At 37.6% G+C, this 25,764-nt stretch overlaps 1 protein-coding gene across 5 annotated transcripts in view; it reads right to left on the bottom strand.

The window, feature by feature from the left end:
- Positions 1-25,764, bottom strand: part of ABCB11 (ATP binding cassette subfamily B member 11) — a 91,779-nt gene that overhangs the window by 19,886 nt on the left and 46,129 nt on the right. For 4 of the 5 annotated variants that reach the window (XM_058714871.1, XM_058714873.1, XM_058714872.1 and 1 more), the window contains 8 exons: positions 24,870-24,980; positions 22,706-22,831; positions 20,759-20,962; positions 18,788-18,958; positions 18,081-18,288; positions 16,999-17,068; positions 12,472-12,574; positions 4,902-5,066 (listed from right to left, as the gene is read on the bottom strand). In XM_058714871.1, the coding sequence (XP_058570854.1) occupies positions 4,902-5,066; positions 12,472-12,574; positions 16,999-17,068; positions 18,081-18,288; positions 18,788-18,958; positions 20,759-20,962; positions 22,706-22,831; positions 24,870-24,980 (1,158 nt within the window). Of the gene's footprint in view, positions 1-565; positions 4,745-4,901; positions 5,067-12,471; positions 12,575-16,998; positions 17,069-18,080; positions 18,289-18,787; positions 18,959-20,758; positions 20,963-22,705; positions 22,832-24,869; positions 24,981-25,764 lie in introns of those variants that run through there. The other variant, XM_058714875.1, reaches the window with a different exon arrangement.

Raw genomic sequence — 25,764 nt, 5'->3', positions numbered from 1 at the left:
ATAAGTATCATTAAATATCTCAAATCTTGTATGTAATAAGGCAAAGAAAAAAGAGAGGAAGGAAGGAACAAAGAAAGGGAGGGAGGAAGGAGGCAGGGAGGGAGGGAAGAAAGGAGGGAAGAAAGGAGGGAAGGAAGGAAGGAAGGAAGGAAGGAAGGAAGGAAGGAAGGAAGGAAGGAAGGAAGGAAGAATGTTTTCTGGAACAAAGCACAAAGTATTATCATGACCTTTGTCCTTCTCACATAACAGAAGCAATAAAGATGATTTTCCCACTCAGGTACTCTGTTATTACTTTTATAGATCATATTCATATATTATATATAAATATTATATATAATAAATAATATATAATAATAATATAATATAATAATATAAATAATATATAATAATATAAATAATAATTAATAAATATATATAAATATATATTTATAATATATGAATAATAGTTTCATTTAAAAAACAACTAGCCATTAACTGTAGTTGGCTTAGGAGAAAGAACACTTTCTGTCCATCTGAGGCTGAGATTGTTGTTTCTTTTTTTTTTTATGTTTATTTTTGAGAAAGAGAGAGAGAGAGAGAGAGCACAAGTGGGGGAGGAACACAGAGAGAGGAAGACACAAAATCCAAAGCAGGCTCCAGGCTCTCAGTTGCCAGCACAGAGCCTGACATGGGGCTGGAAGCCACGAACTATGAAATCATGACCTGAGCTGAAGTCAGATGCTTAACTGACTGAGCCACCCAGATGCCCCAGAGGTTGTTGTTTCCAAATCAGGAAAAGTTGAAAACATTCTCTACTCCCCCCCAAAAAACTATGGAAGTCGTGAATTTTTTTTTAGTCCATAATAAATGGTAAACTATACTTTATAAGTGTATTCTGAACTTGCAGATGTATGCTCAAGTAACTGATTGGGGACTACGCTGTTGCAATAAGAAAATGGAAAGAACAGCTGGATATTCTAATGATAGTGCCCTATAATGAATAGATTTTAGGTACAACAAAACTTCCTAATTTGGGCTTAAGTGAGGGAAACTTGAATTCAAAAACGTACACATTAGAGAACTTTATTTATTGTTCTAAATTAATTTAAGTAACTAGAACAATGCTAACAAGCAGTTGCTCAAAAGAAATCATTTATGCAATACATATTTATTGAGTGCCTGTTATATACCAAATAAATCTCTTGAAAACAATGTATACTACTCCATTAACAAATCCTTTTTTGCAAAGCAAAAGTAACCTATTCAAATAATCAAATTCTAAAGTGGAGAGGGGAGTTCCAGATTAATAAAATCTACTGTTTCTAGGATAATTTCTAGGGTCTTCATGGTTCTTAATACAGGTGGAAGTGGGATTGGAAGATTCCAAGGTCTTTCTCCCCAGCATTGAATAACTCATATGTTTACTTTACAGAGTTTATAAATTTAGGGGTTTAAAGACATGTTGCAGTTTGGTTTTTAAAATCATTATACACATCCCCCAAACCCCAAACAGTGATGCCACATTTCCATTCCTTCCTCATGTCACCTATTATAATCATGGACAAAAGGACTATAGAAGTGCAGATTAGCCAGTTTAACTCTTATTCTAGAGATGGTAAACCAGAGCCCCAAACATCAAAACTTCTGTCCAAGTTCATTTAGCTAGTGGTTATTATTAGGTAGGGAAAGGCCTGTTTTTTCAGATTCCAGTGATTTTCTTCTTGCCAGCTCTCTTGGCTCTTGGCATGACTCATCTTGTCTGGGTTAAAAAAAGAGTGTTTGGCTGATGTTAAATCCATACAAGTGTCCAGTTCAAGAGTGGGCATCTCGCTATCCATAACTTCTTTTCACAAAATTCTACTCCATGAGTTCTTTGTTGTTGAGTTTTGTTCTTGTTGAAATCAACCCAAAAGGCTACCTATCCGTAGGCTCCTTTATAATACATCTGTGCCATTTTTATAATGGTGAGTTTGTTTAAGGAGAAAACAGATATTCATTAAACTCTTGCTATTTACCAGGTGCCAAATGTGTAACTTAACCTACTTTAACTTCAGTGAAGATTTCCTTAAATTAGGCTTCTTAAAACAACCCAGTGAGGTAGATTTTCTTGTCCCAAATTACAGATGAGGAAACTAAGACTCATCAAGGAAAAGCCACTTGCCTAAATGTACACAGAGAATACAGAGCAGAGACTTAATACGAATCCAGGGCTGACTGACTCCAAAACTCGTGCTTTTTCCCAGCATGCTACGTCCACATTGCTGTGCTTGGAACACATGCACACTTTCCAAGTCAAATAGACCCATGGAAAGTGAATCAGATACATTATGTTTTATGTGTGTATTGATGCATCACTAGATTAGAGACCAGGATCCTAATAGTGTCCAATCGTTTGCTGGGTCTGTGTTCCAAACTGTGGTCTCAATACACCAAATGTTAGTATTGTGCCCTTTAGGTATGTCAGAATGAAAACAGCGCAATTACAAACAGACTATTATCTGACTCATGATTATATCCTATGAGATGAAAGTATCATGAATCTACTGATGAATGTGATAATTATGCAAGAGACAAACAGAATGATCTCCTTCATCAGAGAGGAAAAATAGTACTTTGTTCAGCATCATTCTCTTAGAAAATACAACCCGGTGAGAACATTAAACAAGAGCAAACTTTGGATTCCACCAACCAGATCCTGTTACTCTGGTAACTGCAGCCCTTAAGTGAAAAGCCTTATTGCTCAAGCCAAGTTTTTCCTAGGATTTCTGGTTGTGAACAGAAGAATCACATAACGATTGTCACTACCAACAACTGGAAGCTGCTCTAGAGAGCAGGTGTTACAGCTGAATCGTCAGGTTTTATCTGACCTGGCCGTTTCATAGACTCTTGGAACTGGCAGTTATCTTAGAAACCATTTTTGTCAATCCTTCCTTTTGTGGTTGAGGAACCTAAGGCCCAGAGAAATGGCATGGCATGACCCCAGGGCATACAGTGCTTGATAAGTAACTAGAAGAGCCAGTTTCAGAAAAAAAAAGATCTCTGGGTTAGGAATCCAGGGCTCTTTCCACAGGAGCTCATATACAGGGTTTGGGTGAAGCTCAGTACAGTCTTTACTCTGTTTTTTAAGAAAGTGAGAATCAGCAAAGAAGCTGTTATTCTGGATTTATTTTAAAAAGCAAACATCTAGGGCAATTGTCTTTACAGATTCAACCCTACCCACCACACCCTCTGCACCTCATCACTACTCTGAGATGCATTTCGAGAGCCTTTCCCTACTAGAATGTCAGCTTTATGAGAGAAGGGAAGGGCTTTGGTTTTCTTGTTCCTCCGTCTATCCTCAAGCCCAGCAATAATGTCTGGCAAACCATAAATGATTAATACATATTTGTTGAATTATGAATAGATTTTTGTGTTTAATGTCTGTCTTCCTCATAGACTAGAAACTCTATTAGAGAAGGCACCATGACTGATACTGCAATCCCAAATTTCTAGCATAGTGTCTGTGGAAGATGATCAACAAACATCTGTTGAGTCAAAAAAGAACATTTATGTTGCATTTAAAATATTGTACTTACCAGACATGAAGGATGATAAATTATTTAAAGGATTTTCATCATAAAGGGTTTTACATAACCAGAAATTCAATTTACCAGAGTTGAAGTTCTCGGTTTCCAGTTTCCTACTTCTCTGAAATTAACATGATTTCCTCACTTCCCACAAGGGGGCAGTATAAAAATTAAAAGAGCGACTGAGGCCCTCCCTGCACAAATGACTTGATTTTGTTTATGGACTCTCTGGGTCTTTCTGTATGATCCATGCCTGTGGGGACATTTTTCTGGTCGGGACCTCCCAGAGAAGCCGCAAAAGAGAGACTAGTGGGGGAAAAGAAAAACTCAGGACTCTTAGTAAGCTCTGGCTGTGTGGTATACTGGCAAATCCTTGAGGCTAGGCTTTGGAAAAGGTGCCTCCTACTCATGGTCCTACCACCTAATTAATTCCTACTTCACCATAAACAAATTTAAAAAGTTATCTAGATTCTAGGTTTGCCTCCTTGTTGATCTCACGGGATTTGTGGGGGGTGGCGTAAATTTCAACTAAGGAAACTTGGCAGCGTTTTGATAACTAATTTTGCAATGATAAAGTTTTGTTAGAACCTGGCTCTCCAGGTTCTGCAGATTTGAACCCCAGATCCATTACTTGCTATCCTAAATTCTGTATAACTTGATTTGCTTTTTTGCTAAAACAGGAACAATAAGAATCCCTACCTCAGATGGTTAACTAGGAAAATTTAGTAAACTATTATATATAATGTGCTTAGTGTAAATTAATATTTGTAATTATTGTTAATTTTTATTGTAGCAACAAAGTCAGATGGAGAATACAAAAACTCCTAAGGAAGTGAAAATTGGAATAAGCTCATTCTTTATCCGTGCCTTATTGTACTTCTCTCCTCCTTTTCCTCTTTCCTCCCCAACCTTGCCATTTCAATGGTGCAATCAGCAGAGAAGAGAATTACACATGCACTAACACCTGCTTTTATAAGCCAAACTCTGCACCTCAGCTGTTCAGCAAGATCAAAACGGCCCTAAAATCCTTTTGTACTATTCGACGAACCTGCTTTGCATTCTGATTTTGTTTACATATAGGGAAATTGCCCTCTTCTAACACTAAATTTGCAGCCATAGTGCAGTTTTTCGCAGACATGATGCCTGGATGAGCATCCTGCCAGCCCAAATGAGAGTGTTCAGCTTCACCTTCTTGTCTTCTGTGCAATGGAAAATCAAGGCACTTTTAGTCCTTTGTGAGGAAAATAAAGCTACATCCATTAAAACAACAAAGCCAGCCTATCAAAAATGACAATACCCACTGATAGAAAAACAAACAATGTGAGGAGAATAACGTGAACCCAGCTGTTTGCTTACCCCAAGAATCTGGCTGAATAAAAAGGCATAGAGAGGTGTGACTGAACCATTGACAGAGGCGCCCACAGCCCCTACCAGCATGTAGGGCCATTCTGGAGCATTGAATCTCAGAATCCTCTGAACTGGGGCAGGTTCAATTTCTTCTTCCACAGGAATATCCTTGTCCTTGAGGGGAGAAAGGATTACATTAGTCATCCAGAGGTACACACAGACATTTTTGCATTTATTCTTTTATTATACAGCAGACCCTTTGGCATTCACAGATTTAAAAGTCATGGTTTGATTGGTTATGAGTGACCTCAAAGATCTACAAGATGTTAGTGATGCGTTGTTTTGCAAGAAATGGTTTTGAATTGCTTGCCACCATGCCGTGACTTGGAAGGGATGAGCTAGATGGACACACATCTGAGGGTGAGGTTGTGGTTTTCATGTCGCAGTGAGTATGTGTTAACTCTAGGGGAGTAACAGATATGTTGGAACTTTCAAAAAAATAACTCCCCAATTAAAAAAAATTTGTGCTATAGTGGTATTTACATATTTGAGGACTCATAGAAATTTTAAGGTATGTCTTTCATAAATGTCCTTCTAGAAACTACCTGAAGCTCTGAGGCAGGACAGTGTATCTGAAAGAAGACAAAGTAATTATTAAAATTTATTAAATGGTGTCAATAGTTATAATTTACATGCTCTCTGTAAGATTTTTCTTAATTAGTACCCAGAAGTATATGGTAATCCATTCAAGATTTCTAAATTCTACATATTCTTTGTAATGAGTGAAAATTATTTTAATAGTTCTCTATTCTGTTCTCTTTAGTTGTCATTAAAGTGTCAAGCTAACAAATTTTTATCCTCTTGAAGGCAAATATTATATTCAAACCCCATCATTTTTACTATCGTTTTCCTCACTACTGATATTACTCACTGCTTGATCTTTAGGACCATTTATTAAATTTATTACTGATTTCATGTAAGAAAGGATTTTAGGTGGCTTATATAGATTTGCATTATTTTTTTTTACTTTTTCTATTAAAATATACTAAAATATTATAACAGATGAATTACAAAACTATGAATTAGTGCTCTCTTTCATTAATATGTAATAATCTACCCTTTAGGTAGCTGAATGTCACGAACAGACAACAGCAAGGAACTTCAAATATTTTCCTTTGCCTATGAAGTCAAAGACCACCTTACCAATTCAGTTTAAATAAAGCTTTGTGTCATGTTATGTCATTATCGTTGCAAGCCAAATAGGCTGGAGGAAGGCAGCTTGGCTGGTGATGGATTTCTTGTTAACTCCATTTCAAATTCTCTCTTGGCCTGCCCTCAACATGTGCACTTGTCATTACTATACACTCATGTAGCAAATCCTTCTGTCCAATAATTTAATCTCTCACAGTTTACTAACTCTAGGAAACCATTTCCTCCAACCAGAGAGGAAGAGAGGTGCCTGGGAAAGCATGAGTAGAACAAGCATGGAAAGAACAGGGTTCTTGATTGAACCCAATGAAGCCACCTATGGAATACATCACGAAGCAATTTAGCTCTCTGGGGCTCAGTTACCTCATCCTCAAAATGAGATTGTTGGACTAAGTCATTTTAGGGACATAACTCTCTATGGGTATCTTGTATTTCTGCACATCTTATACAGAATCACTGACTACCTTTATTTAGAGTATTTTTTTTTCAAGGGTGTTTGCATAGCAAATAGCCTTGGAAGACAAAGATGGTGTCTCCATCCCAAGAAGAGAGCAGATGTGCTTACTACCCATTATAAAAGAATCAAGTTCCTCAAGTTCAGGATTCCTCTCTTAAATACCCCCTTCATTTGCTAGTATCATCTGGCTCTCTTTAAATCTGGTGTTTGGGCTGGGAAACCAGTGCAAATGATGCACTCTGGCTACCACTCTTGCTGTGAGTAATAAAGTTCTTTGTCTCTGGCTCAGGGCTCTTGTGTATTCTGCCCGCATCCATGAAACAGTGTCAGACTAACTTGATACCTTGCACTACAGCAAAATTTAGACCCTCTACAGTTTTAGACAGTGGTTGGTGTCCAGATCAGGATGCTTGCCAGACTCATGTGGGTCAATGATTAAAAATATAAATTCCTGGGGGGCACCTGGATGGCTCAGTCAGTTAACCGTCTAACTTTGGCTCAGGTCATGATCTCACAGTCATGGGTTCAAGCCCTGCATCGGGCTCTGTGCTGCATCTCGGAGCCTGGAGCCTGGAGCCTGCTTCAGATGCTGTGTCTCCCTCTCTCTCTCTACCACTCCCCTGCTCAACTCTCTGCCTCTCTCTCTCTCTCAAAAATAAATAAACATTAAAAAAAAATTTTTTAATATAGATTCCTGGGGCCTATCACCAGAAATTCTAATTTAGTAAGCCTGAGTATGAATCTGTGTTTAAAAATAAGGTGTTTGAAAAGATACTAATGTGGATCTCAGGGTACAGCAGAGCTATCCTAGAGGCTGCATGAAGCAATCATACGTTTCACAAGCTTTTAGACTTATCTACACTTAAAAATTTACAAAGAATAAAATTCACTATTAGAGCCAATGGAAAACTACAATTCAAAAGTCACTGATATTTATGACTAGTGGTTCTATCTCTAGAACATATATTGAGAATAAATTTTAGTTGCTTTCTACACTTAGAAAAAAAAACTTTATTTTCTTTTGTGTCTTTGTTCTTTTTCTTCTGCTTGTCCCTTTTTACATAATCTTCAGTCTACATATCCTAGTTCAAAGGGTGTCTAACTAAGATTTTCAACTTTATGTGCAATGGAATAATGAGGAAGAGGGGAACATATTCTGCGAGTAAGTGCAGGTCCTTCTGACATCCTTATAACATCCACCAGAAGTATTCCTTCCTGTCATAAATATCTAGGTGTTACATTTTTCTCTGTTTCATTCTCACTGCTATTGTGGGCTCTCCATCCCTTCTGCAGTGACCCCAGCTACTCTCTTACTTCTATGAAAGGGTCCTCAACAACTGTGCCAGTTTGTAGGAGTTATCTTCAAGTGTCCCCACATAGCTGATCTGGGCCATATCAGAAATGCAAACATTTTCCCTCTCTTTCTCATCAGCAATGTCGCCCATGAAATGCCAACAGGCTCTGACACTACCTCCACTGCATTCTCCTCCTTGTAAGGGCTGCACGTGGTTGACTGTCCCCTGAAATCATTTCATGTCCATGGGACACCGTGCATGGTGCTCAACAAGAGACATATTTCCTTGGTATCATACTTAGTCATGGTAGCTCCTGAGGGGCACTACTTTGGGATCCCAAAATCTCTCATAGATTTTGTGTGAAAATTACTTCTGTCTGCTTCCTGCTATAATCCTTCTCTTTCTAGGACTCAGACATGAATTCAAATAGATAGGGCAAAGAGACCATTATCTGAGACCATCATCCTGAACTGTGACTTCAAATTTCTCTTCCCCTTCTAGAACTATATAAAGTGTTTGGCATAAAACTTGGCATGTAATAAATGTTCAATAAATATTAGATGACAAAAAAAAAAAACCACCACTCCTCAGGTAATTCTAGTAGTAAAGCCCAGTATGCGAGATTCCGGGCAGTATGCAATCTCCAGGACTCTACGAGCCTAGGATTCCATGATTATAGGTTTAGAAAGTGTCAGCTGTGCTCTACCATCAGGCACATTAAACTCCAACATTTTCTGGAACCACTGCCCCACAAAACAGCTCACTCACAGCCTGACATGACAGAAATTTCCCTGGTCTTCAGATTCTTGAAGGTATCCCTCACCCTAAACAACAATACTTAAGACGTTTTAAAATAACATGAAGTGATTTTTTCCAGGAGTTATCATTCCAAGATAAACTAACAAGAGGCAAAATTTAATTGATTTGAGTAATTTTCCTTTGTCCCCTTTCACTAGAAGTTTGATTTAAAGGAAACTGTCCCCTGACTGTCCCCCCCGCCCCCCGCCAAATGCACCATCAAGCCTGAATGATTGCAAAAACTAGAAAATCTGTCCCTAAGTAATTGACTTACTTGATATAGCTAAAAGAATAATAGAAGAAAGCAAAATATAAAGCCATTATGTATAGAAGAATTTTTCCTTTGAGTTTTGCAAAGCTAAAGACAAATTTAGTCATCTAAAAAAAGGCTAAAGATAATTTATTCATCTTCCCTGTATATGTAGCAAACCAGTAACTCACGGAGAGGGGTAAAATTATAAAAGTTGATGTGTTCTCTTACTACAGATTCCTGCCTTTATTGTAGCAATGTCAAGTTTATTATATGTAAAGAAGTATCCTGTTAGAAAAAAAAAGAATCCTGCTTGCAACTCCAGGGCAGGGAGAGGGACAGTGGCTCTTGTTCATCTCTGCATCCATAACACAATCCCTGGCACACAATAGCTGTACAATCAATATTTATTGGATGAAAGAATGAATGGAGCTTTTATGCCCATGGTGCATACATGCAACAAAACATTTATTTAAAAAAATACTGAGCTCGTCTACTGTGCAGATGGTTCAATGGTAGACACTGCACTTTTCTCAGTTTCCTTCCTTCCGTCTCCTTTTATAGGTCAGGTGAAAATAAAACCTCCTACCTACTTAAATCTTATGTTCTGCTTTCTGTGCTTTGTTACAGTGATTTCTGCGTGCCAATCCATAGGGGTCTCCTGCCTCAATAACGACTTCAAGATTTGATGATAAGAAATGGGAACTATGATAAAGGAGCAGAGATTCTCCAAATGAACATATAGTGATAGCCATTTGTAAGGGTCCTATCTCTGCCCTCTTAATCAATGCTGAAACCCTATCTTCTAAGTTAGCTGTGATGAAGTGGTGGGTTTCAAACTTTGACCTTGACTTGATTTCATACAGATCCTACTTTGTTTGTTTCCCTGAGAGAGATGTCTCAGTATCAGAGACTGGCACCTTTTGCCTGAGGGTGTCCCCTAATCCTCCACTTAATTTTGTCAGCATTATAGCTAAGATCTGACTCTACTGATGGCAACCCAAAGCACAGCTTGGAGAGTGAGAAGAAACGTTACCTAGTTACCAGCAACTAGGAGACCTTGGTCCCCAGTGAGCCCACCTAGTGTTTGAAAGTACAAGCTCTTTATGCAACCATCTCTTCTAAATGTTCAGAGTCGAAACTCTGAGAGACCACAAGGTGGAGATAATTCCTTTATGTAAGTAAACATTTTGCATTGGAACCTGAGATAGCATACTTCCCAAGTAACACATTAAGGTTAGAATTTCTCCATAAAATGAGAAAAAGAAAGGATTTTGCCAGTGTTTGGCAAATTTAGTTAACTTTTAAAATGCTTTAAAATCTACTTGAGATCACAATATCCCACATATTTAAAGTACTTTAAAATATTACTTGAGATTAGAAATTCCATACATTAAATTTTATCAACCCTAATCCCGTTGTTCCTTTTTAAAAAATTAGTTAATTTAAATCTAAAAAATCCTAATGTAATTACCATTGAGCAGTCTTAATATAAGCATAAGATCTAATTTTCTTGGAGCTGTCACAAAATCACAATGGCTTCCCTGTCATTTTTTTCCCCTTCTTTTTTCTCTCTTAGCTGGAGACAGAATATAAAGTGGCATATTTTAAATATTACACTGATTTAAATTTAATTGAGTTGAACTATTCCATTCTAATTCACAATGCTGATAAGTAGAATATTATATGGAGCATTTTTATTTCTCTAACTAGTCTTTATATTTGATTTAGTTTTCCTCCTTATGTAAATGGTTCCCTTTTGAGTTTCCTCAGCATCAGAACGCTGTGGGAATCTGATCTCCAGATCTCCAGGGATCTGATCTCTACAGCTATGCCGGGCCACTGCCAGTTTCAACAGCAACAACAAAATCAGATTTTATTTTCCTTCTCTTTCTTCCTTCCTTCCTTCCTTCCTTCCTTCCTTCCTTCCTTCCTTCCTTTCCTTCCTTCCTTCCTTCCTTCCTTCCTTCCTTCCTTCCTTCCTTCCTTCCTTTCTTCCTTCTTCTCTCGCTTTTGTTGTCAAATAGTAACAGAAACTAGAAAAAAACATAAAAAATGCAAAAGTCAAATATGATTGATACTGTTACATTTGAAATTTCAACGTCGTGTTTGGTTCTTTGTCCCCTGGAGCTTCACTAGACTCCTTATATAGGCATCTTGTCATTATTGGTGGCAGCACCATGGACATAGATGAAATAACTATTTCTAGATTTAGAAGAGAAGTTGAGTCCTTAATGGCAAGATGCAGTAAGCAACCATGCTTGCTCTCTGTGTGATTCATCCTGCTGCTCCTAAGTATTTTTCTATGAAATTTACTTAAACCAACTCTACTGGATATTTATTCATTCCTAATATATTAAAACCAAGAGAGAACTTTAATAACCCTTCTGTCATAGTCATAAGATCATAAGGAAGACTACTTTATTCCACATTTGTCACTGCGAATAAAGGTTTATAATTACTTCCAAAACGGATTCTCATTAAAAATTTTTTAAAGACAGTTTGAAATTACATCATGCATAATGGATGTGCTTGTAATTAAAATACTCTCTGACTTATTTGCTTTGATAAATCTTGTGGTTTGGGCTTATTTCATTGTAGAAATTCAATTATCATCCTAGTTTTTAAATCTCCTGATATCCTAATAGGTGCAGGGCACTGGCCTAAGTGCTCAAGTTGATGCAAACACAAATAATATACACTCACTATCTTTAAGAAGCTTGTAATTTAGTAAAGGAATAAGACAATATGACCCCAATTAAGGCTCAATAAGAAAACTGCCATGAAAAGTGTCAAATGAAGAGGAGTTTGGGCTTGAATGTAAGACTCTCAGGTTGAAGAATTAAGTTCAGAGATTAAGAAAGGCTTTGAGGGTGGGGATAGATGGGCACCTTATGTGAAAGTAAGATGCCCACAATAGATTTGAGGATCTGTGTCCCTAGGAAGAAATATAGCTACATCTGTTGATTCCTCGCCTATCTCTTTCGTTTTTGTGTTATTTTGAATTTTATTAAAACTAATAGTGCTGATCTTAGATATAGATATATCCTTAAGAAATTATGGTAAAGCTATATGAAGTAAACAACTGTCCATAAAACCTAATCATCTTCTGTTAATTAAAAAATCGTGCTAACTTTATCAAATACCTTTGTCTAATAAACACTTTTGCCAGGATTATTATAATTTAAGAAGGAGATTGAAAAATTTGAGAAAACTTGTTTTCAAGTATTCTTACAACCTTTAAAATAATATACATATAGCCAAATAATCTAAGTACATATAATTTGCCTGTGTCTATTACAATGATTCATCTCAAATTATTGACTAACAATTTTAGTCCATTTTCAGTTATCAGATGTTCTTAAAGGTCATTAATTAATCTGTATTTCTTTTAACATATTGTATACAATTTAGAGTTTTCATCAGGTCCTCATGGATTCTCCCATTTAATCTGATTTGGCGAACATTACTAGATATTTGCCTTGAAAACTCATGTTGTCAGATTTAAAGGCCATGCAATAGTCCCCAGCAAAGACGGTCTCCAATCCCCAAGAGCAACTGGTGCCTGACCTTTCTGTCTTCTTCATAAGTAGACTTATGATCTACAACAGCTAATGGAGGTTCAGGTACCAGGTAAGAAAGCTGAGACTTGGAGCGTTGCCGGATTGAAGCTCTGTAAATAAACAGAAAGATGAAAGAGTCTGTAGATTATGGGCAAGTTGGAACAGGACTTAGCTGGTGTTCAGGCTTACATCATATGTGTCAAATAAACAGAAATGCTTGGTAGGTCACATAGTAACCAGGTAAGACAGCTTCCTGGGCAGGTTCGGCAGAACCATTCTTGCAGCATAGTTAATTAGATTGGGTGCTCTGGGCTCCAAGCTAGACTCTGATTCAGAGTGTGCTCAAGGAGGGAAGGAGGGAAGGAGAGAAGGAGAGGAAAGCTGTCCTACCAGTCTTCCAAAACAAGGTCCAAGGCTCAAATCCATTCCAAATCCACATGGTCTGCTAATTGCTACCAGGGCAAAGGCCCAGCATCTTTACCTCCCTATTGGTTACAGGTTGTAATTTGGATGTCTCTTTCTCTCTCTAGGCACACTTGGTTTTACTTTAGTGTAAGGCCACCTGGATACAAATGAGCTCAGAGGAGGAAAATAGGGCCCCTAGTGAGATTTTCTTTAGGCTACGTACTGTCCCTAGAAATGCATTTAAGTAACAAGTAGCTTACTGAAATAAAATTTAGTTGATGTGTTCATTCACTCATTTATTCATTTAACAGAAGCTTATTGGGCATCTATAGCATGCAAACCAGTGCCAGATGCTGTGAGGATTACAAAGACTGGTCAATGACAGAATTTTCCCTCAAGGAGTTTAAAATCTTACAGAAGAGCAAAATATGTACCCAACCCTGGCGTAGGAAGAATGTGTTAAGTTCTGTAAGGCAGGGTTGATGAAAAAGTATGGAAATTTAAAGGAACAAAACATATACGGCAGGTATTACCATGAAAGTCTTCATGGAAGAGGTGACTAAGGTGGGACTTGGGTATTTGTAGGCTAGAGGAAGAGCATTTCTGATGGAGAGAACAGTATAAACAGAAAAGCATGGAGACAGGAGAGAACAGGGTTCCTCATTACATATACTTAGTATAGAACAGATATAGGAAGAGATTGGTTCAGGTGGTTTTGTTTTTTCCTTGAGATTTTCTGAGGAGACTCCTATTCTCCTCTAGGTTAAAGGTGAAAAAATATGCAGCACCAGGAGGAGTGGCTGGCGATTATATCAATACCTTCAAAGAAAGAAGCTTACTGAAAACTGAAGCAAATAGAAGGGGAAAAAAGGTAGAGCTGAGACAGGAAGAGAGAAACTAGATGTATCTTGGACACATCACATATGTGAAGCCTGAAGCCAAAGCTTTCTTGGAACTACTTGTTATGTAAACTGATTCTCTCCCTTTAAAAGTTAAAGCAGGCTGAGTTAGGTTTTCAGTCATTTGCAAATACAGTTTGAAGTGATGAAGGCGTTGGTGAAGACTTGAGAGGAGGGTGTTACATTGTCAAAGCACCTATCTGAAGTAAGAAGTATAAAGAGAGAGATGCCAGAGCCAATGAGACCAGTATCAACTGTTTCAGCATAATCTAGACGGAACCATTTACAATGAAACCATCTTCATCATTTGTATCCAGGTGAAGTTAGGCGAAGACAGATATGAAGGTGGTGCTTGTCTATTATCCATGCTCATCTGGCCTTCTTGAGAAGGTACTAGCACATCACCTTTTTGTTCCCAGGTCCAATTAGTGGCACTTAGTCACCCAGGTGCAACAAGGTGCATGTATCTCAAGTCCTCCCTCTTCCTTGCTCTTGCACATCCACACTCTTGTCAAGTCTCATTATGACCAGGCATGAAACCACTCCTCACCCTGCTTCCCTGTTATCAAGCTGCCCTCTGGGACACCCCAGCCCCCTCCCACCCGGCCTGAGACTCTCCAGCAATAGAGTTACTTCTTTGGGTTATGTAACTAAGGTCAAGAAGTCTTCTCCAGAAGGCATGAGGACTAGGCATGTGTCAAGTGGAGAGGGCAGAGTGCATAGTAGGGCTGAGATGTAAGGTCATGGGCCTGCAGAGAAGTTCAGAGCATTGGAAGCCAATGTAGGAGTATGTGGAAAAGGAAATATGGTTGACTTCCTCCTAGTTCTGAGCATGGCAAAACATATATCCTTGTCCCTTCTGAGTTTTACTACCTTAATCTTATATTTCTTAAGTCTCTCTCTCTCCCTATTTCCCAGAATGCTCCACCTGCCTCGCATAGGCTGTCCCATTGAAACCATGGGCCTACTTGCCAACCCCCTCTGGTCCACCATAGACATCAGAGTTAGGATTCTATCCCGTGCCTTTAAAAAAAAAAACAGCAACATCTGTCACTCCCTTTCTCAGAAGCTGGGTACCACTTCTCACCACAAGTAAAAACAGCTAATTCAGAGAATGAATATCCCCACGATTTTTCTGTCTCTTTCAACATTATTATTCAGGAGATCAGTTACTGTTATCCACTAAATTGTTCTTGAACCTAAAATATATTGCTAAAGAGAGATTGAGCCCTCAGAAAGACCAAGGCCAAGGAAATAAGATACAAATTAACATTTAATTTAGTCATCTTTTAGCAAAAAAAATCTGTCAGCATACACAATGAGATATTTTTAACAGACCTTCTTACTCAAGTTTATAAATCTTTCTCTGCAGGAGGTTAATAGTTACTTTTTGTGTGTAGATTATATTTCTACATTTCTCTTTCTAGTCACCAAAATGTAGAATTTGTGAGAATTAATAGCCAAATAAGAAATGTTTGTATTAAAAATGTTTATTTGATCCTAATAATAAACTATAAGTAACCTACTCAGAACAAGGAGAATTTTGCTCCTCAGAAAAGCTAAGAAAATATTTACTTTCTTACTGACATGACTATGAAATACATCACTTCCTCTTTACAACTGTTAGCCTAGTTATCAAAAGAGATGCCTGTCGTTTTCTGTGTTTAAGAAGGTAGACAGTATCCTCAGGTTGTGATTCTAATGATCCTTATAATTTATTTTTCTTCAAATCAGAAAAGCATGGTTAAGTGGTGCCGTGGTGGCTCAGTTGGTTAAGTGTCCAACTTCGGCTCACGTCATGATCTCACTGTTGGTGGGTTCAAGCCCCGGGTCAGGCTCTGTGCTGACAGCTTAGATTCTGGATCCTGCTTTGGATTCTGTGTCTCCCTCTCTCTCTTCCCCTCCCCTGCTCACACTCTGTGTCCCTCTGTCTTCAAAAATAAATAAACATTTAAAAAAAAAAAGAGAAAAGCATGGTTAGACACAATGCCCAATATCTATAAAAACTACCTAATAATTTTGGCAATTGTTGTAACTTTGACTTTATAGAGCAATTTGAGGCTATTACTTTATTATTTTCCTAATTCACAACACTTGATAAAACCAACATTTCTTGAAATTTTTATGAATAAACTTTCTCAAAAGGAAAAATAAAAAACCCTAAGCATAAAATTAGTGAACTGCTTTTTTGAGTATAATTGGTATACAACGTTATGTTAATTTCAGGTATACAACATAGTGATTCAACAGCTATATACGTTATTCTTTGAATATTGAAAAATAAATCTCTGTTTGAATTGCTTGGAATTGTTACATAAATGTTTTCTTCTAAGCCACTTTAACCAGTTTTCAATAAGCAATATGCTGTCTTGAAAGAGCAAGTCTTATAACTGTGCCTTTGCTCAGAGTATAGCCTTGAATTACATATCCTAGAAATGATAAAGTCAATGGTAGAGAAATCTACTCTCACCCATTGTTTACTAACAGCCTCCTAACTCAGCAAAAAAAATCTTAAATAATATTTTCACAAATAGAGACAGCTACTCTTGGGCAGAATTCTTAGCACATAGAATTTTAACATTAAATGAACTATTTTACTGATACACTTAAAACAGGATGAAAGACTAAAACTTACAGTCTTGTTAACGGCATATTCCAAAAATATGTTTGAAAGTCAGTACCCCTATATTCATCCAAAGAAAAATAAATAGCTGGGGTTTAAGGAAATTCTCTTCAAATGCTAAAAAATACATTTCTTATTTCAGCTAGTTAAGGAATGATTTGAATTCAGATGGGTCACTCTGGAAGCAGAAATATTTGTAATTCAATTGCAGCTCAGTAGGTAAAAGAATGGGCCTAAAGCCATGAACTTGACCTCCATGTAAAAACAGTGCTTCATATCATGGTTAGATCTAGGGGACAAGACCAAACACAGATTTTTTAAATCCCCTTTCTAAACTGAAAACATTTTAATTATAAAGCCTCTCTCTCGTGACACTAGCCACAATAAGATAAGAAGCCAATGTGGAACAAAAAAATCCCCATGAATTAGAAACAGAAATGTCAATATATAGCAACCAAGGATTCATTTTCACGTTCATATTACATGAAACCTGGGGCTACACTCAAGGATCTCCTGGTTGTACCTGAGATATTACCTGAGGGATCATAGGGGCAGAGGCTCCCAAGAATATTTTAAAACCTTAAAATCTGCCTCATGGCTAGCTTACCTTAAACTAGCCTGGTAGCTCTCTCTGCTAAAGGTCTGTCTGCCACCAAATGAGCCGTCTTCAGTTTCGTCTTCTTCTGTGCAACACACGAATGATTCTTTAGTGTATACAATAAGGAGAGCCATATCAAAATAAAACTACTTATTATATGCTAGCACTACATCTGATGCTAAAACATTCTATTAACTCTATTGTGACAAATAAAACTTAGCACTTATCCGTCACATTCGAACCAAAAAATTTCAAAATACTCAGCAGGGGGTGCCTGGCTGGCTTCATCAGAAGAGCATGTAACTCTTGATCTCTGAGTCGCAAGTTTGAGTCCCCCACACTGGGTGTAGAGATTACTTAAATAAATAAATAAATAAATAAATAAATAAGCAAACAAACTTAAAACAAAATACTCAGCAGGATTGAATCTTTTGAACTGTGTGATACCCAGTGTGTCATCCCCAACGAATAGATATTTTGATAGCATGAGTCGTAAAAACTTAAAGGAAGCCCACTGTAGGTGGTTTGTGTGGTAGACACACCAAGTTAAAAAGTATCTATTTTCAGAATAAATCACACGTGTTAAATGTACACAGTAGTTTTACTCAGTGGAGTTCACAAATCGAGATGTGGTATGGTAGAGAAAGTTTGGAGTGGTTGGTTAATGTAGGCTGGCGTAAGCACCAAGTCTGAAAATTCAGACTGAAAACAGAAAGGATGCACGAGGGCCCAAAGTATCTATCCACGCTAATGAAAATAAGCACCACAATGTTTAGTCATTAATTAATTTACCCAATCAGTAAGAATAAATGTCCTACTGTGTGCAGGACACTCTAGGAAGGCTCTCCTATCTGCAGAGTATCGGATAGTATTGAAATCGTTCTTCCACACAAGACCTGGATTTTAGCTCTCTGACTTGATCAAGGAACTGAATCTCCTGAACTTCTGTTCTTTCTCTTATCATCTGTAGCATGCCTCCAAGGGCTTTTGGGAGAACAAATAACACAGTGTATTTTAAATGTAGAGAAATCCATAAAACAGAGTTAACAAACGTAATGCTTTATACAATGTACAACTATATTGGAAAAGACACTCGCTTTTTATGCCCTCTCCGTTAGCAGCTTGATCGCCTTGACTTTGCAAAGTCACTAGAGTGAAGTAAACGCCTTTCCTTTCCATCAATTCTTCATGGGTGCCTCTTTCCACAGCTGTACCATGTTCAAAACCAATAATGACATCTGCAGCTCTGATTGTAGATAGGCGATGAGCAACTGAAACGATTGTATGTCCGTGCCGAATCTGTAAGAATGTATAGTGTACTGTTAACCAAACAGTAAGACAGAGCTGACATTGACATTGGATGGTCTCCAAATCCACAAGTGAGTCAGAGTCTTGGTCCTTATTGGCTATGCAGACATTAGAAAAGGCCAGCACACTCTATCAAGGCCATGAACACCCACATGTTGGTCCAGCTGTTGCTATTAATGAACAGCTAAAAACAAAATGGAAATTTTTGAAATCACATATTCTAAGTTAGATTCAACAAGATTTAAAATTTTTCATTTGTAGCTTCTGGAAGCAAATCATACTGACTTCTATTCAACTGCGAGGAACATTGTAGTCAGTATTTTCTAAACTGTTAGACTGGACCCACTGACCCATGTAGTCCCCTCTCTCTCCCTCCCTCTCTCCTCTCCTCCCTTCCCTTCCCCCCACCCCCATCCTCTCTCAGCAAGCTGCCTTTCCTACAGCACATTTCCACATGGTCTCATACAATGAACTCAGACTTTCAACCAACCTTACTCAGTGCCTCTTGTACCATGGCTTCACTCTCATTGTCCAGCGCCGAGGTGGCCATGTCCAAGAGCAGGATCTTAGGGTTTCGGACAAGGGCTCTGGCAATGGCCACTCTTTGTTTCTGGCCACCGCTCATCTGGCCTCCTCCTTCTCCAACAAGAGTGTCAAATTGCTGGGAAGAAGGTGACACCAGGAAGGAAGAGGAACAATTTGATGGTTCCTGGCAGTGATCATTACAAGGTCCTTTCTAGCTTCCTTCTCAAGGATGAATTTTCACAGGCCCAACTTTCATTGAAAGAAATACCCTTTTGTGAAACAGGTTACTGTCTGATCGATACTTGTATGTAAGATGAAGAAATTGATTTATTCTTTCATTCCCGGGTTCCTGGGTTATATAAATGTTTCTCTCTAGTTCAACTTCAAATAAAATGTTTCCACCAAAGTAAAAGTTGATCAGGGTCCTGAAAACCCATTTTAAAGGGTTAGAGCACATATCAAGTTCTTCCTCCTTTTCTCTAGTTTGGCAACACAGAAAAACACAACTCTAAAGCTGTCTTTATGTTGTAAAGGAAAGATCAAACTAGCTTTACGATCACTACCATCTATAGCAAACAGTTACTGAGTATCTTTCATGTCTAGAATTATATGACAATCTCACAATGGTGTCAGACTCTTGTCTTGTTCATTATTAGCCAACGAGTTGAGCACTTACCATGTATAAAGCATGGAGCTGAGCTCTTTACACATTTCACCTCATTTGTCCCTACAGATGGCCCATGAGATAGATATCGCTGTGGTCAATCGATGGGTAGGGAAATGCTGGGGTGTAAGGGGCTAAAGTAACTTGCCCAAGTTTATAGAGCTTACAAATAGAGAATATGGGACTTGCATGGAGGCAGTCTGATTCCAAAGTTTTATACTCTTTGCCATTAGACTATATCATACTCACAGCTGCAATCCTATTCACACAGGTAATCTAAAAGGCTGATTAGGAAATTATCTAGAACACAGACCCTGGAGCCAGACCACGTGGGTGTGAACCTTGACTCTTCTGCCTTGAGCAAGTTATTTGACCTCTTAGTTCTCTCTTTACAGGTAGAAATAGTAAAGTAGCTACCAACAGGATGGTTTTAAGGGTCAAATGAGAGGTAAAGTGCTTAGAACAGTACCTGGTATGTAGTAAGCACTATATATATATGTTAACTAGTAATAACTCTTCTTTGATTTAGCAGACTATTGGCCACAAAATGTATATAAGTATAATAATATGGAGTTGGGTTTTGTTGTCATTGTTTAAAATGAAGATAAATGAGGAATTTTTGAATATGTGAGATACAGTACTGAGGACACGGCATTAGCTCTCTAAACACAAGAAAATTACAGAACAATGACATTAGTAGGCATCAAAGGAGCATTGTGTAAGTCATTGCCACATGAAAAACTTACCTACTGCTTAAACAAATGCTTAACAGATAGGGTAAGAAGATTGTGTCAATGTCAAAGGGAGATTTTAAAAGAAAGTTCCTGTTTGGTAGATTTTTAATATATCAACAATAATATGTTTTCAGACAAAGGGGAAAATTCATGGTACATTTCCAGGAATGAAATCTAACATGGCATTAAGAATTTAATGATTTGGGGGTGCCTGGGTGGCTCAGTCGGTTGGGCGGCCGACTTCGGCTCAGGTCATGATCTCGCGGTCCGTGAGTTCGAGCCCCGCGTCGGGCTTTGTGCTGACAGCTCAGATCCTGGAGCCTGTTTCAGATTCTGTGTCTCCCTCTCTCTGACCCTCCCCCGTTCATGCTCTGTCTCTCTCTGTCTCAAAAATAAATAAACGTTAAAAAAAAAATTAAAAAAAAAAGAATTTAATGATTTGGGATTCAAATGAAAAGAAATGTATGGTATTGTGTAACTTTTTCTTTTCTCTTTCACAACTTCTGGGTTCCCCTGTGGAATGAGAGACTAGGGGTACCTGTGGCAGGTCCATGATGAAGTTGTAGGCATTGGCTGCCTTGGCAGCTAGAACTATATCTTCCATCGTTGCATCTTCTCTGCCGTAGCGAATATTCTCTGCAATGGTGGTGGAGAACAGAACGGGCTCTTGCTCCACTATCCCAATCTGAGCTCTAAGCCACTGAATGTTAAGAGAGCGGATATCATGGCCATCCAAAGTCACCTAGAAAACATGAGCACAATGTCACATCTCTTAGAATCCTTCGGGGTTCTGAACCAAAATGCTATGTTGTACTTGATGTACGGGGAGAAAAAGTAGAGACCTGCAAGATTATAACAAAAATAATTCCTCCTACAATGAGGTTGTTTATATAAGAGTGACAATTTATAGTTGAAATCAAGTATAGCTGTAGGACAGTTCATTGTAGAAACACAAATGATGTAAAGGTCATTTAATTGACCACAATTGGCCCAGGAATGGAAAAAATGTTAATTCTTCAATGGAATCAATCAGCTATTCACCATATGTTGTATATTTTTATTATCTTTTGACTTATGACCTATAAAAATGGACTTCAAAAGCTACAAAGAAAATAAGAAATGTTCCCTATCTTGTGTATATGCATTACAGTAACTTTCTGGCCGGATTCATGAAATCTTGCCATTTGTAACAAAGTAGATGTAACTGGAGGGTATTACATTAAATGAAACAAGTCAGAGAAAGACAGATTTCATATGTTTTCACTCCTATGTGGACGTGAGAAACTTAACAGAAGACCATGGAGGAAGGGAAGGAGAAAAAAATAGTTTCAAACAGAGACGGAAGCAACCCATAAAAGACTCTTAAATACAGAGAACAAACTGAGGTTGATGGGTCGGTAGGGTGTGTGTGTGGGGGGGGGGTGGGGGGTGATGAGCATTGAGTAGGGCACTTGTTGTGACGAGCACTGGGTGTTGTGTGTAAGTGATGAATCATGGGAATCTACTCCCAAAGTTAAGAGCACATTGTACATACTGTATGTTAGTCAACTTGACAATAAATTATATTAAAAAAAAAATAGCACTTTGCCATTTAAAAGTAATTGAAACTATAAGTGGGATAAACAATTACAAATTACAATTAGCAAAGAAGCAAAGACCTTACATCAAGAAACCATGATTTTTATAAATTCAGAGTGTAGTTATGCTGGTATGTAGCAAAGAATATCCAGAGGACGGAATGTCTGCACCAAAGAGAATTTTCATTACGTCTGTCATGTCAGTGTGGCAGTGCATCCATTATAGAGAATGCCTTGTATTGAAGCCACTTAACATACAGTCAAATGAGTCTACTGCAAGGTATCAAGGAAATGTTGACAAGAATGATTTTGAGAGTGTAGAAAGAACAGAGCCTCTGGCATCTAATAGACCTGGGTTCAAACTGGGGGCAAGTCTCAATCTCTCTGACTCTGCTTCCTTATTTATAAAATGAGCATACATACCTTGGAGGTCATTTTGAAAATAAATAATTATTTTTATAGACAAATAAACATGAGGAAAAAGAAACCAAGTAGTTTGTGAGATTATATATATATTTTTAAACTCAGCTTCTCGAAGCAGTAATCAATCTGTTCATTCTAGCCATGCAAACTTTCCTATACCTAGTGTTTGGAAAACTTTAAAAGACAATATGATTTTGTTGCAATCCAAAGAAATAAATGGAAATGTTAGTTCACTGAAGAGGCAGAAAGACCATTTTGAATGTATCTGCGTATTTAGTTACATCCCTTAGTGCACAAGCGGGTTGTTCATTGAGTACAGCCACCGTGCAGGGAATTAGTCCAGTCAGTCTGGTGAAAAATCATTAAGTCAACTCTGCATGTGTCAAGATGGTCTCCATGTGTGCTAGGTCTTTATGTTTGACCAGCGTATCTCCATTTGCACTTCCCATCCCCACGTATTGAGGAGGCTTCTGGAAGACACACACCATGCCTTCACTGGGGTCATAGAAACGCTGAATGAGCTGTATTGCTGTGCTTTTCCCAGCTCCACTGGATCCTACCACAGCTGTCATTTCCCCTGATTTAATGACCATGTTGAGGTTATTCAAAATCTGTAGAGAAAAGAGAAGAACAACATTCAGATTGTCAGCAATTAGACTCATAAGTTAGGATGCTTTGTGAGAATACTGTGTATGTGTTTACTCATGCCCTGAAAGCAGTATCTATCAATACCGACCAATAACCAGAAAGTTAATAAACAGTGCCTAGGATGAAGTTTTAGCATTTAGCACATTACTCATTAATAAACTCATAGTGGCGGCGAAGAAATAAAATGATGTGTGGTAACACTGTTGCAGTAAACAAACCAGGACAACTTTTAGAAGTATGTTCCAAAGTCCAATTTAAAAGACTCCTGATACTAGGACGCCTCAAGGAGACCGTCTCAATTAGTTACGGAAAAAAAGCCATTAAGTTAGAAATATAATACTAATTTACTGAGCATGGATTAACAATAAACTAATTTGCAAATGTTAAGCTGTTATGCACTTTTATTGTGTGTGAACGTATGATCTGAATAACTTTCCCTAAGAGATGTTTGTGGCATGTTTGTTAAGTTTAAAGCACCGTTAAAGGTAGAGACTGAATGCTGGTAGGTCCAGAAAGGGAAGAACAAGAAGCTAATTCATAAGCATCTGTTGGGTATTTTCACCAGTTCAGTGGTGATTTTTGTACTTATTATGGAAAGGCAGTTTGGGGTCCTCTGTGTGACAAAATCTCACATGCCTTTCATCCCACTAGAGAGTCAGGCTTGCAAATCACTTTCACTTACTGGACTGTATTGGACTGTCATTCCCACCAGGGTGGCAGGCATCAAGTGTGCTTTTTCTCATTATAGCCCAGTACAGCGTGGCACCCAGCAGGGCTAAATACATACTTGTGGTATAAAGACTATTTGCAGGTCTAAGTAAGATTTTGTTAAAACAAACTATTAGTGTTGGGAATAGAGGATAAAAGAAAAATGAAATTATTGTGTTTTAATTCTACTGGTATTTATGAAACAGCTCTTATTAGCTGGTTCTGAACAGATACTACAAAGCAAGTTTTTAGACATCCATTAAAAAATCTTTACTGAGTGAGTACTACCTTGTGGTTGATCTTTCACACATATGTTGACATATATTGACATTTTGACATATGTTGTGACATTTAATGTTTCCATACATATGTGATATGTAACAGTAATCTAAATACACTTCAGCGATGTAATCAGAACATAGGGATACCTATGTTCTGTGTATATATATACACATACATACACATATGTATGTATGTGTATATATATACATACGTGTGTGTGTGTGTGTGTGTGTGTGTGTGTGTGTGTGTGTGTACGTGTTTGCCTACATTTTAGGTACATAGTGTCAGAATTAAGTAGCATGGGATTTACTTCCCATAACAGAAATATTAAGAAAGTGTGGCTAGAGGTATTCTGTAAAAATTAGAAATAAGTCTCATTTCAAAGCCAACTCATTCATGGAGAGTAGATCCTCATTTACCTGTAGAATAAGTTGCCTTTAAAGATACTTGCTCAGTAGGTGTAGGAAAACTGTAAATTTCTTCATCATGTGCCCTGGGCAATCACCCAGCACAAGATACATGAGCCTAAGGTCACAAGCTTACCTTTCCTCCAACGACTGATCTAGTGACCCTTGTGAACTTAGAGATAGGAAGGAAGAAACCACAAGGCAGCAGCTTTTCTTTGCCACTCCTTCCCTTACCCACTCCATGTTCCACCCTCTGCATCTGTACTTTTTGGCTGTTCTGATAGACTTGCAGTTTATTTAGCTTATGCTTTTCATGACAGGAATCATACTTCAACAGAGAATCATCCTTAACCTGACCTAACCTGAATGTGCTGCCAGAGCGTGTCCTCACCAGAGGGATTTGCACATTATCGTTACTACAAAGGAATGTGGTTTGTTGTCTGAGAAATGACATGATGCCAAGCGACACTTCTAGAGAAACATGCTTCTGTTCCTTCTTCCTGGACACTGTCATGCTTCAGAAAAACATGTAATTTGTGGCTCTGGATATGAATCATCAAAGAAGGAAAATGTCATTGTTCCTGGGGAAAAGATGAACACTTACCTTCACCTCTGGTCTGGAAGGATAATGGAAGGTCACATTATGGAATTCAATTTCACCCTTAATTCGATCCAACTTGTAACCATCCTCTGACATGCAGTCAATGATGGGTTTCTGGAGTGGAATATAAAAGGAATATGCAACAACACACATTATATGCATTTATGATCCGTCTTGGTTTGAATTTACGCATAAAACAGAACAACAACCAGGTAAAACTTGTAACAAAATTTGTTTCCACATTAAGCATTTATTAATAACAGTAATAATATGAACATTTACTAAGATGTTAATATGAGATATTATATTACTATACATTAATAGTATTAATATATTATATTACATATATTAATACATGACCAAATATATACAAAGAATTAATATATAATTAATTATAATCTATATAAAATGTCAATAATATACAATTGATATACAACTTCACATTAATTAAATTTAATTAATTAAATTATTATTACTATTTGTTGACATATTACTATGACATATTATATTATTATATAATAACATAATATAATATATAGTATTAATCTATAGCTAATATATTATTATATTAGTATATAGTATATTAATATTATATATTATTATATTTTGAGATACCATGGAAGACAATTTACAAGGTATTTTAATATGTGCTTTTCTCACTTATGTAATTGTCACTATAACCTAATTAGACATATGATATGCTCAATTGTTTGCCTGAGGAGGTAAAGGACTCTCAGAGAGGTTAAGTATCTTTCCTAAGGCCACACAAAGTCATCCAAGCCAGGGTCCAATAGTTCTCTACATTTGTGTATCTGTGGTAGATGATGATTAAAACTACCTGAATGTCCTCAGGAACCTGGGTGGCTCAGTTGGTTAAGCCTCCAACTTCATCTCAGGT

This window comes from Neofelis nebulosa, chromosome 2 (genome assembly GCF_028018385.1).
Source record: "Neofelis nebulosa isolate mNeoNeb1 chromosome 2, mNeoNeb1.pri, whole genome shotgun sequence".
NCBI classification, from domain to species: domain Eukaryota; kingdom Metazoa; phylum Chordata; class Mammalia; order Carnivora; family Felidae; genus Neofelis; species Neofelis nebulosa.
The sequence above is the reverse complement of the archived record's forward strand: the minus strand, read 5'-3'. Positions and strand labels throughout refer to the sequence as shown.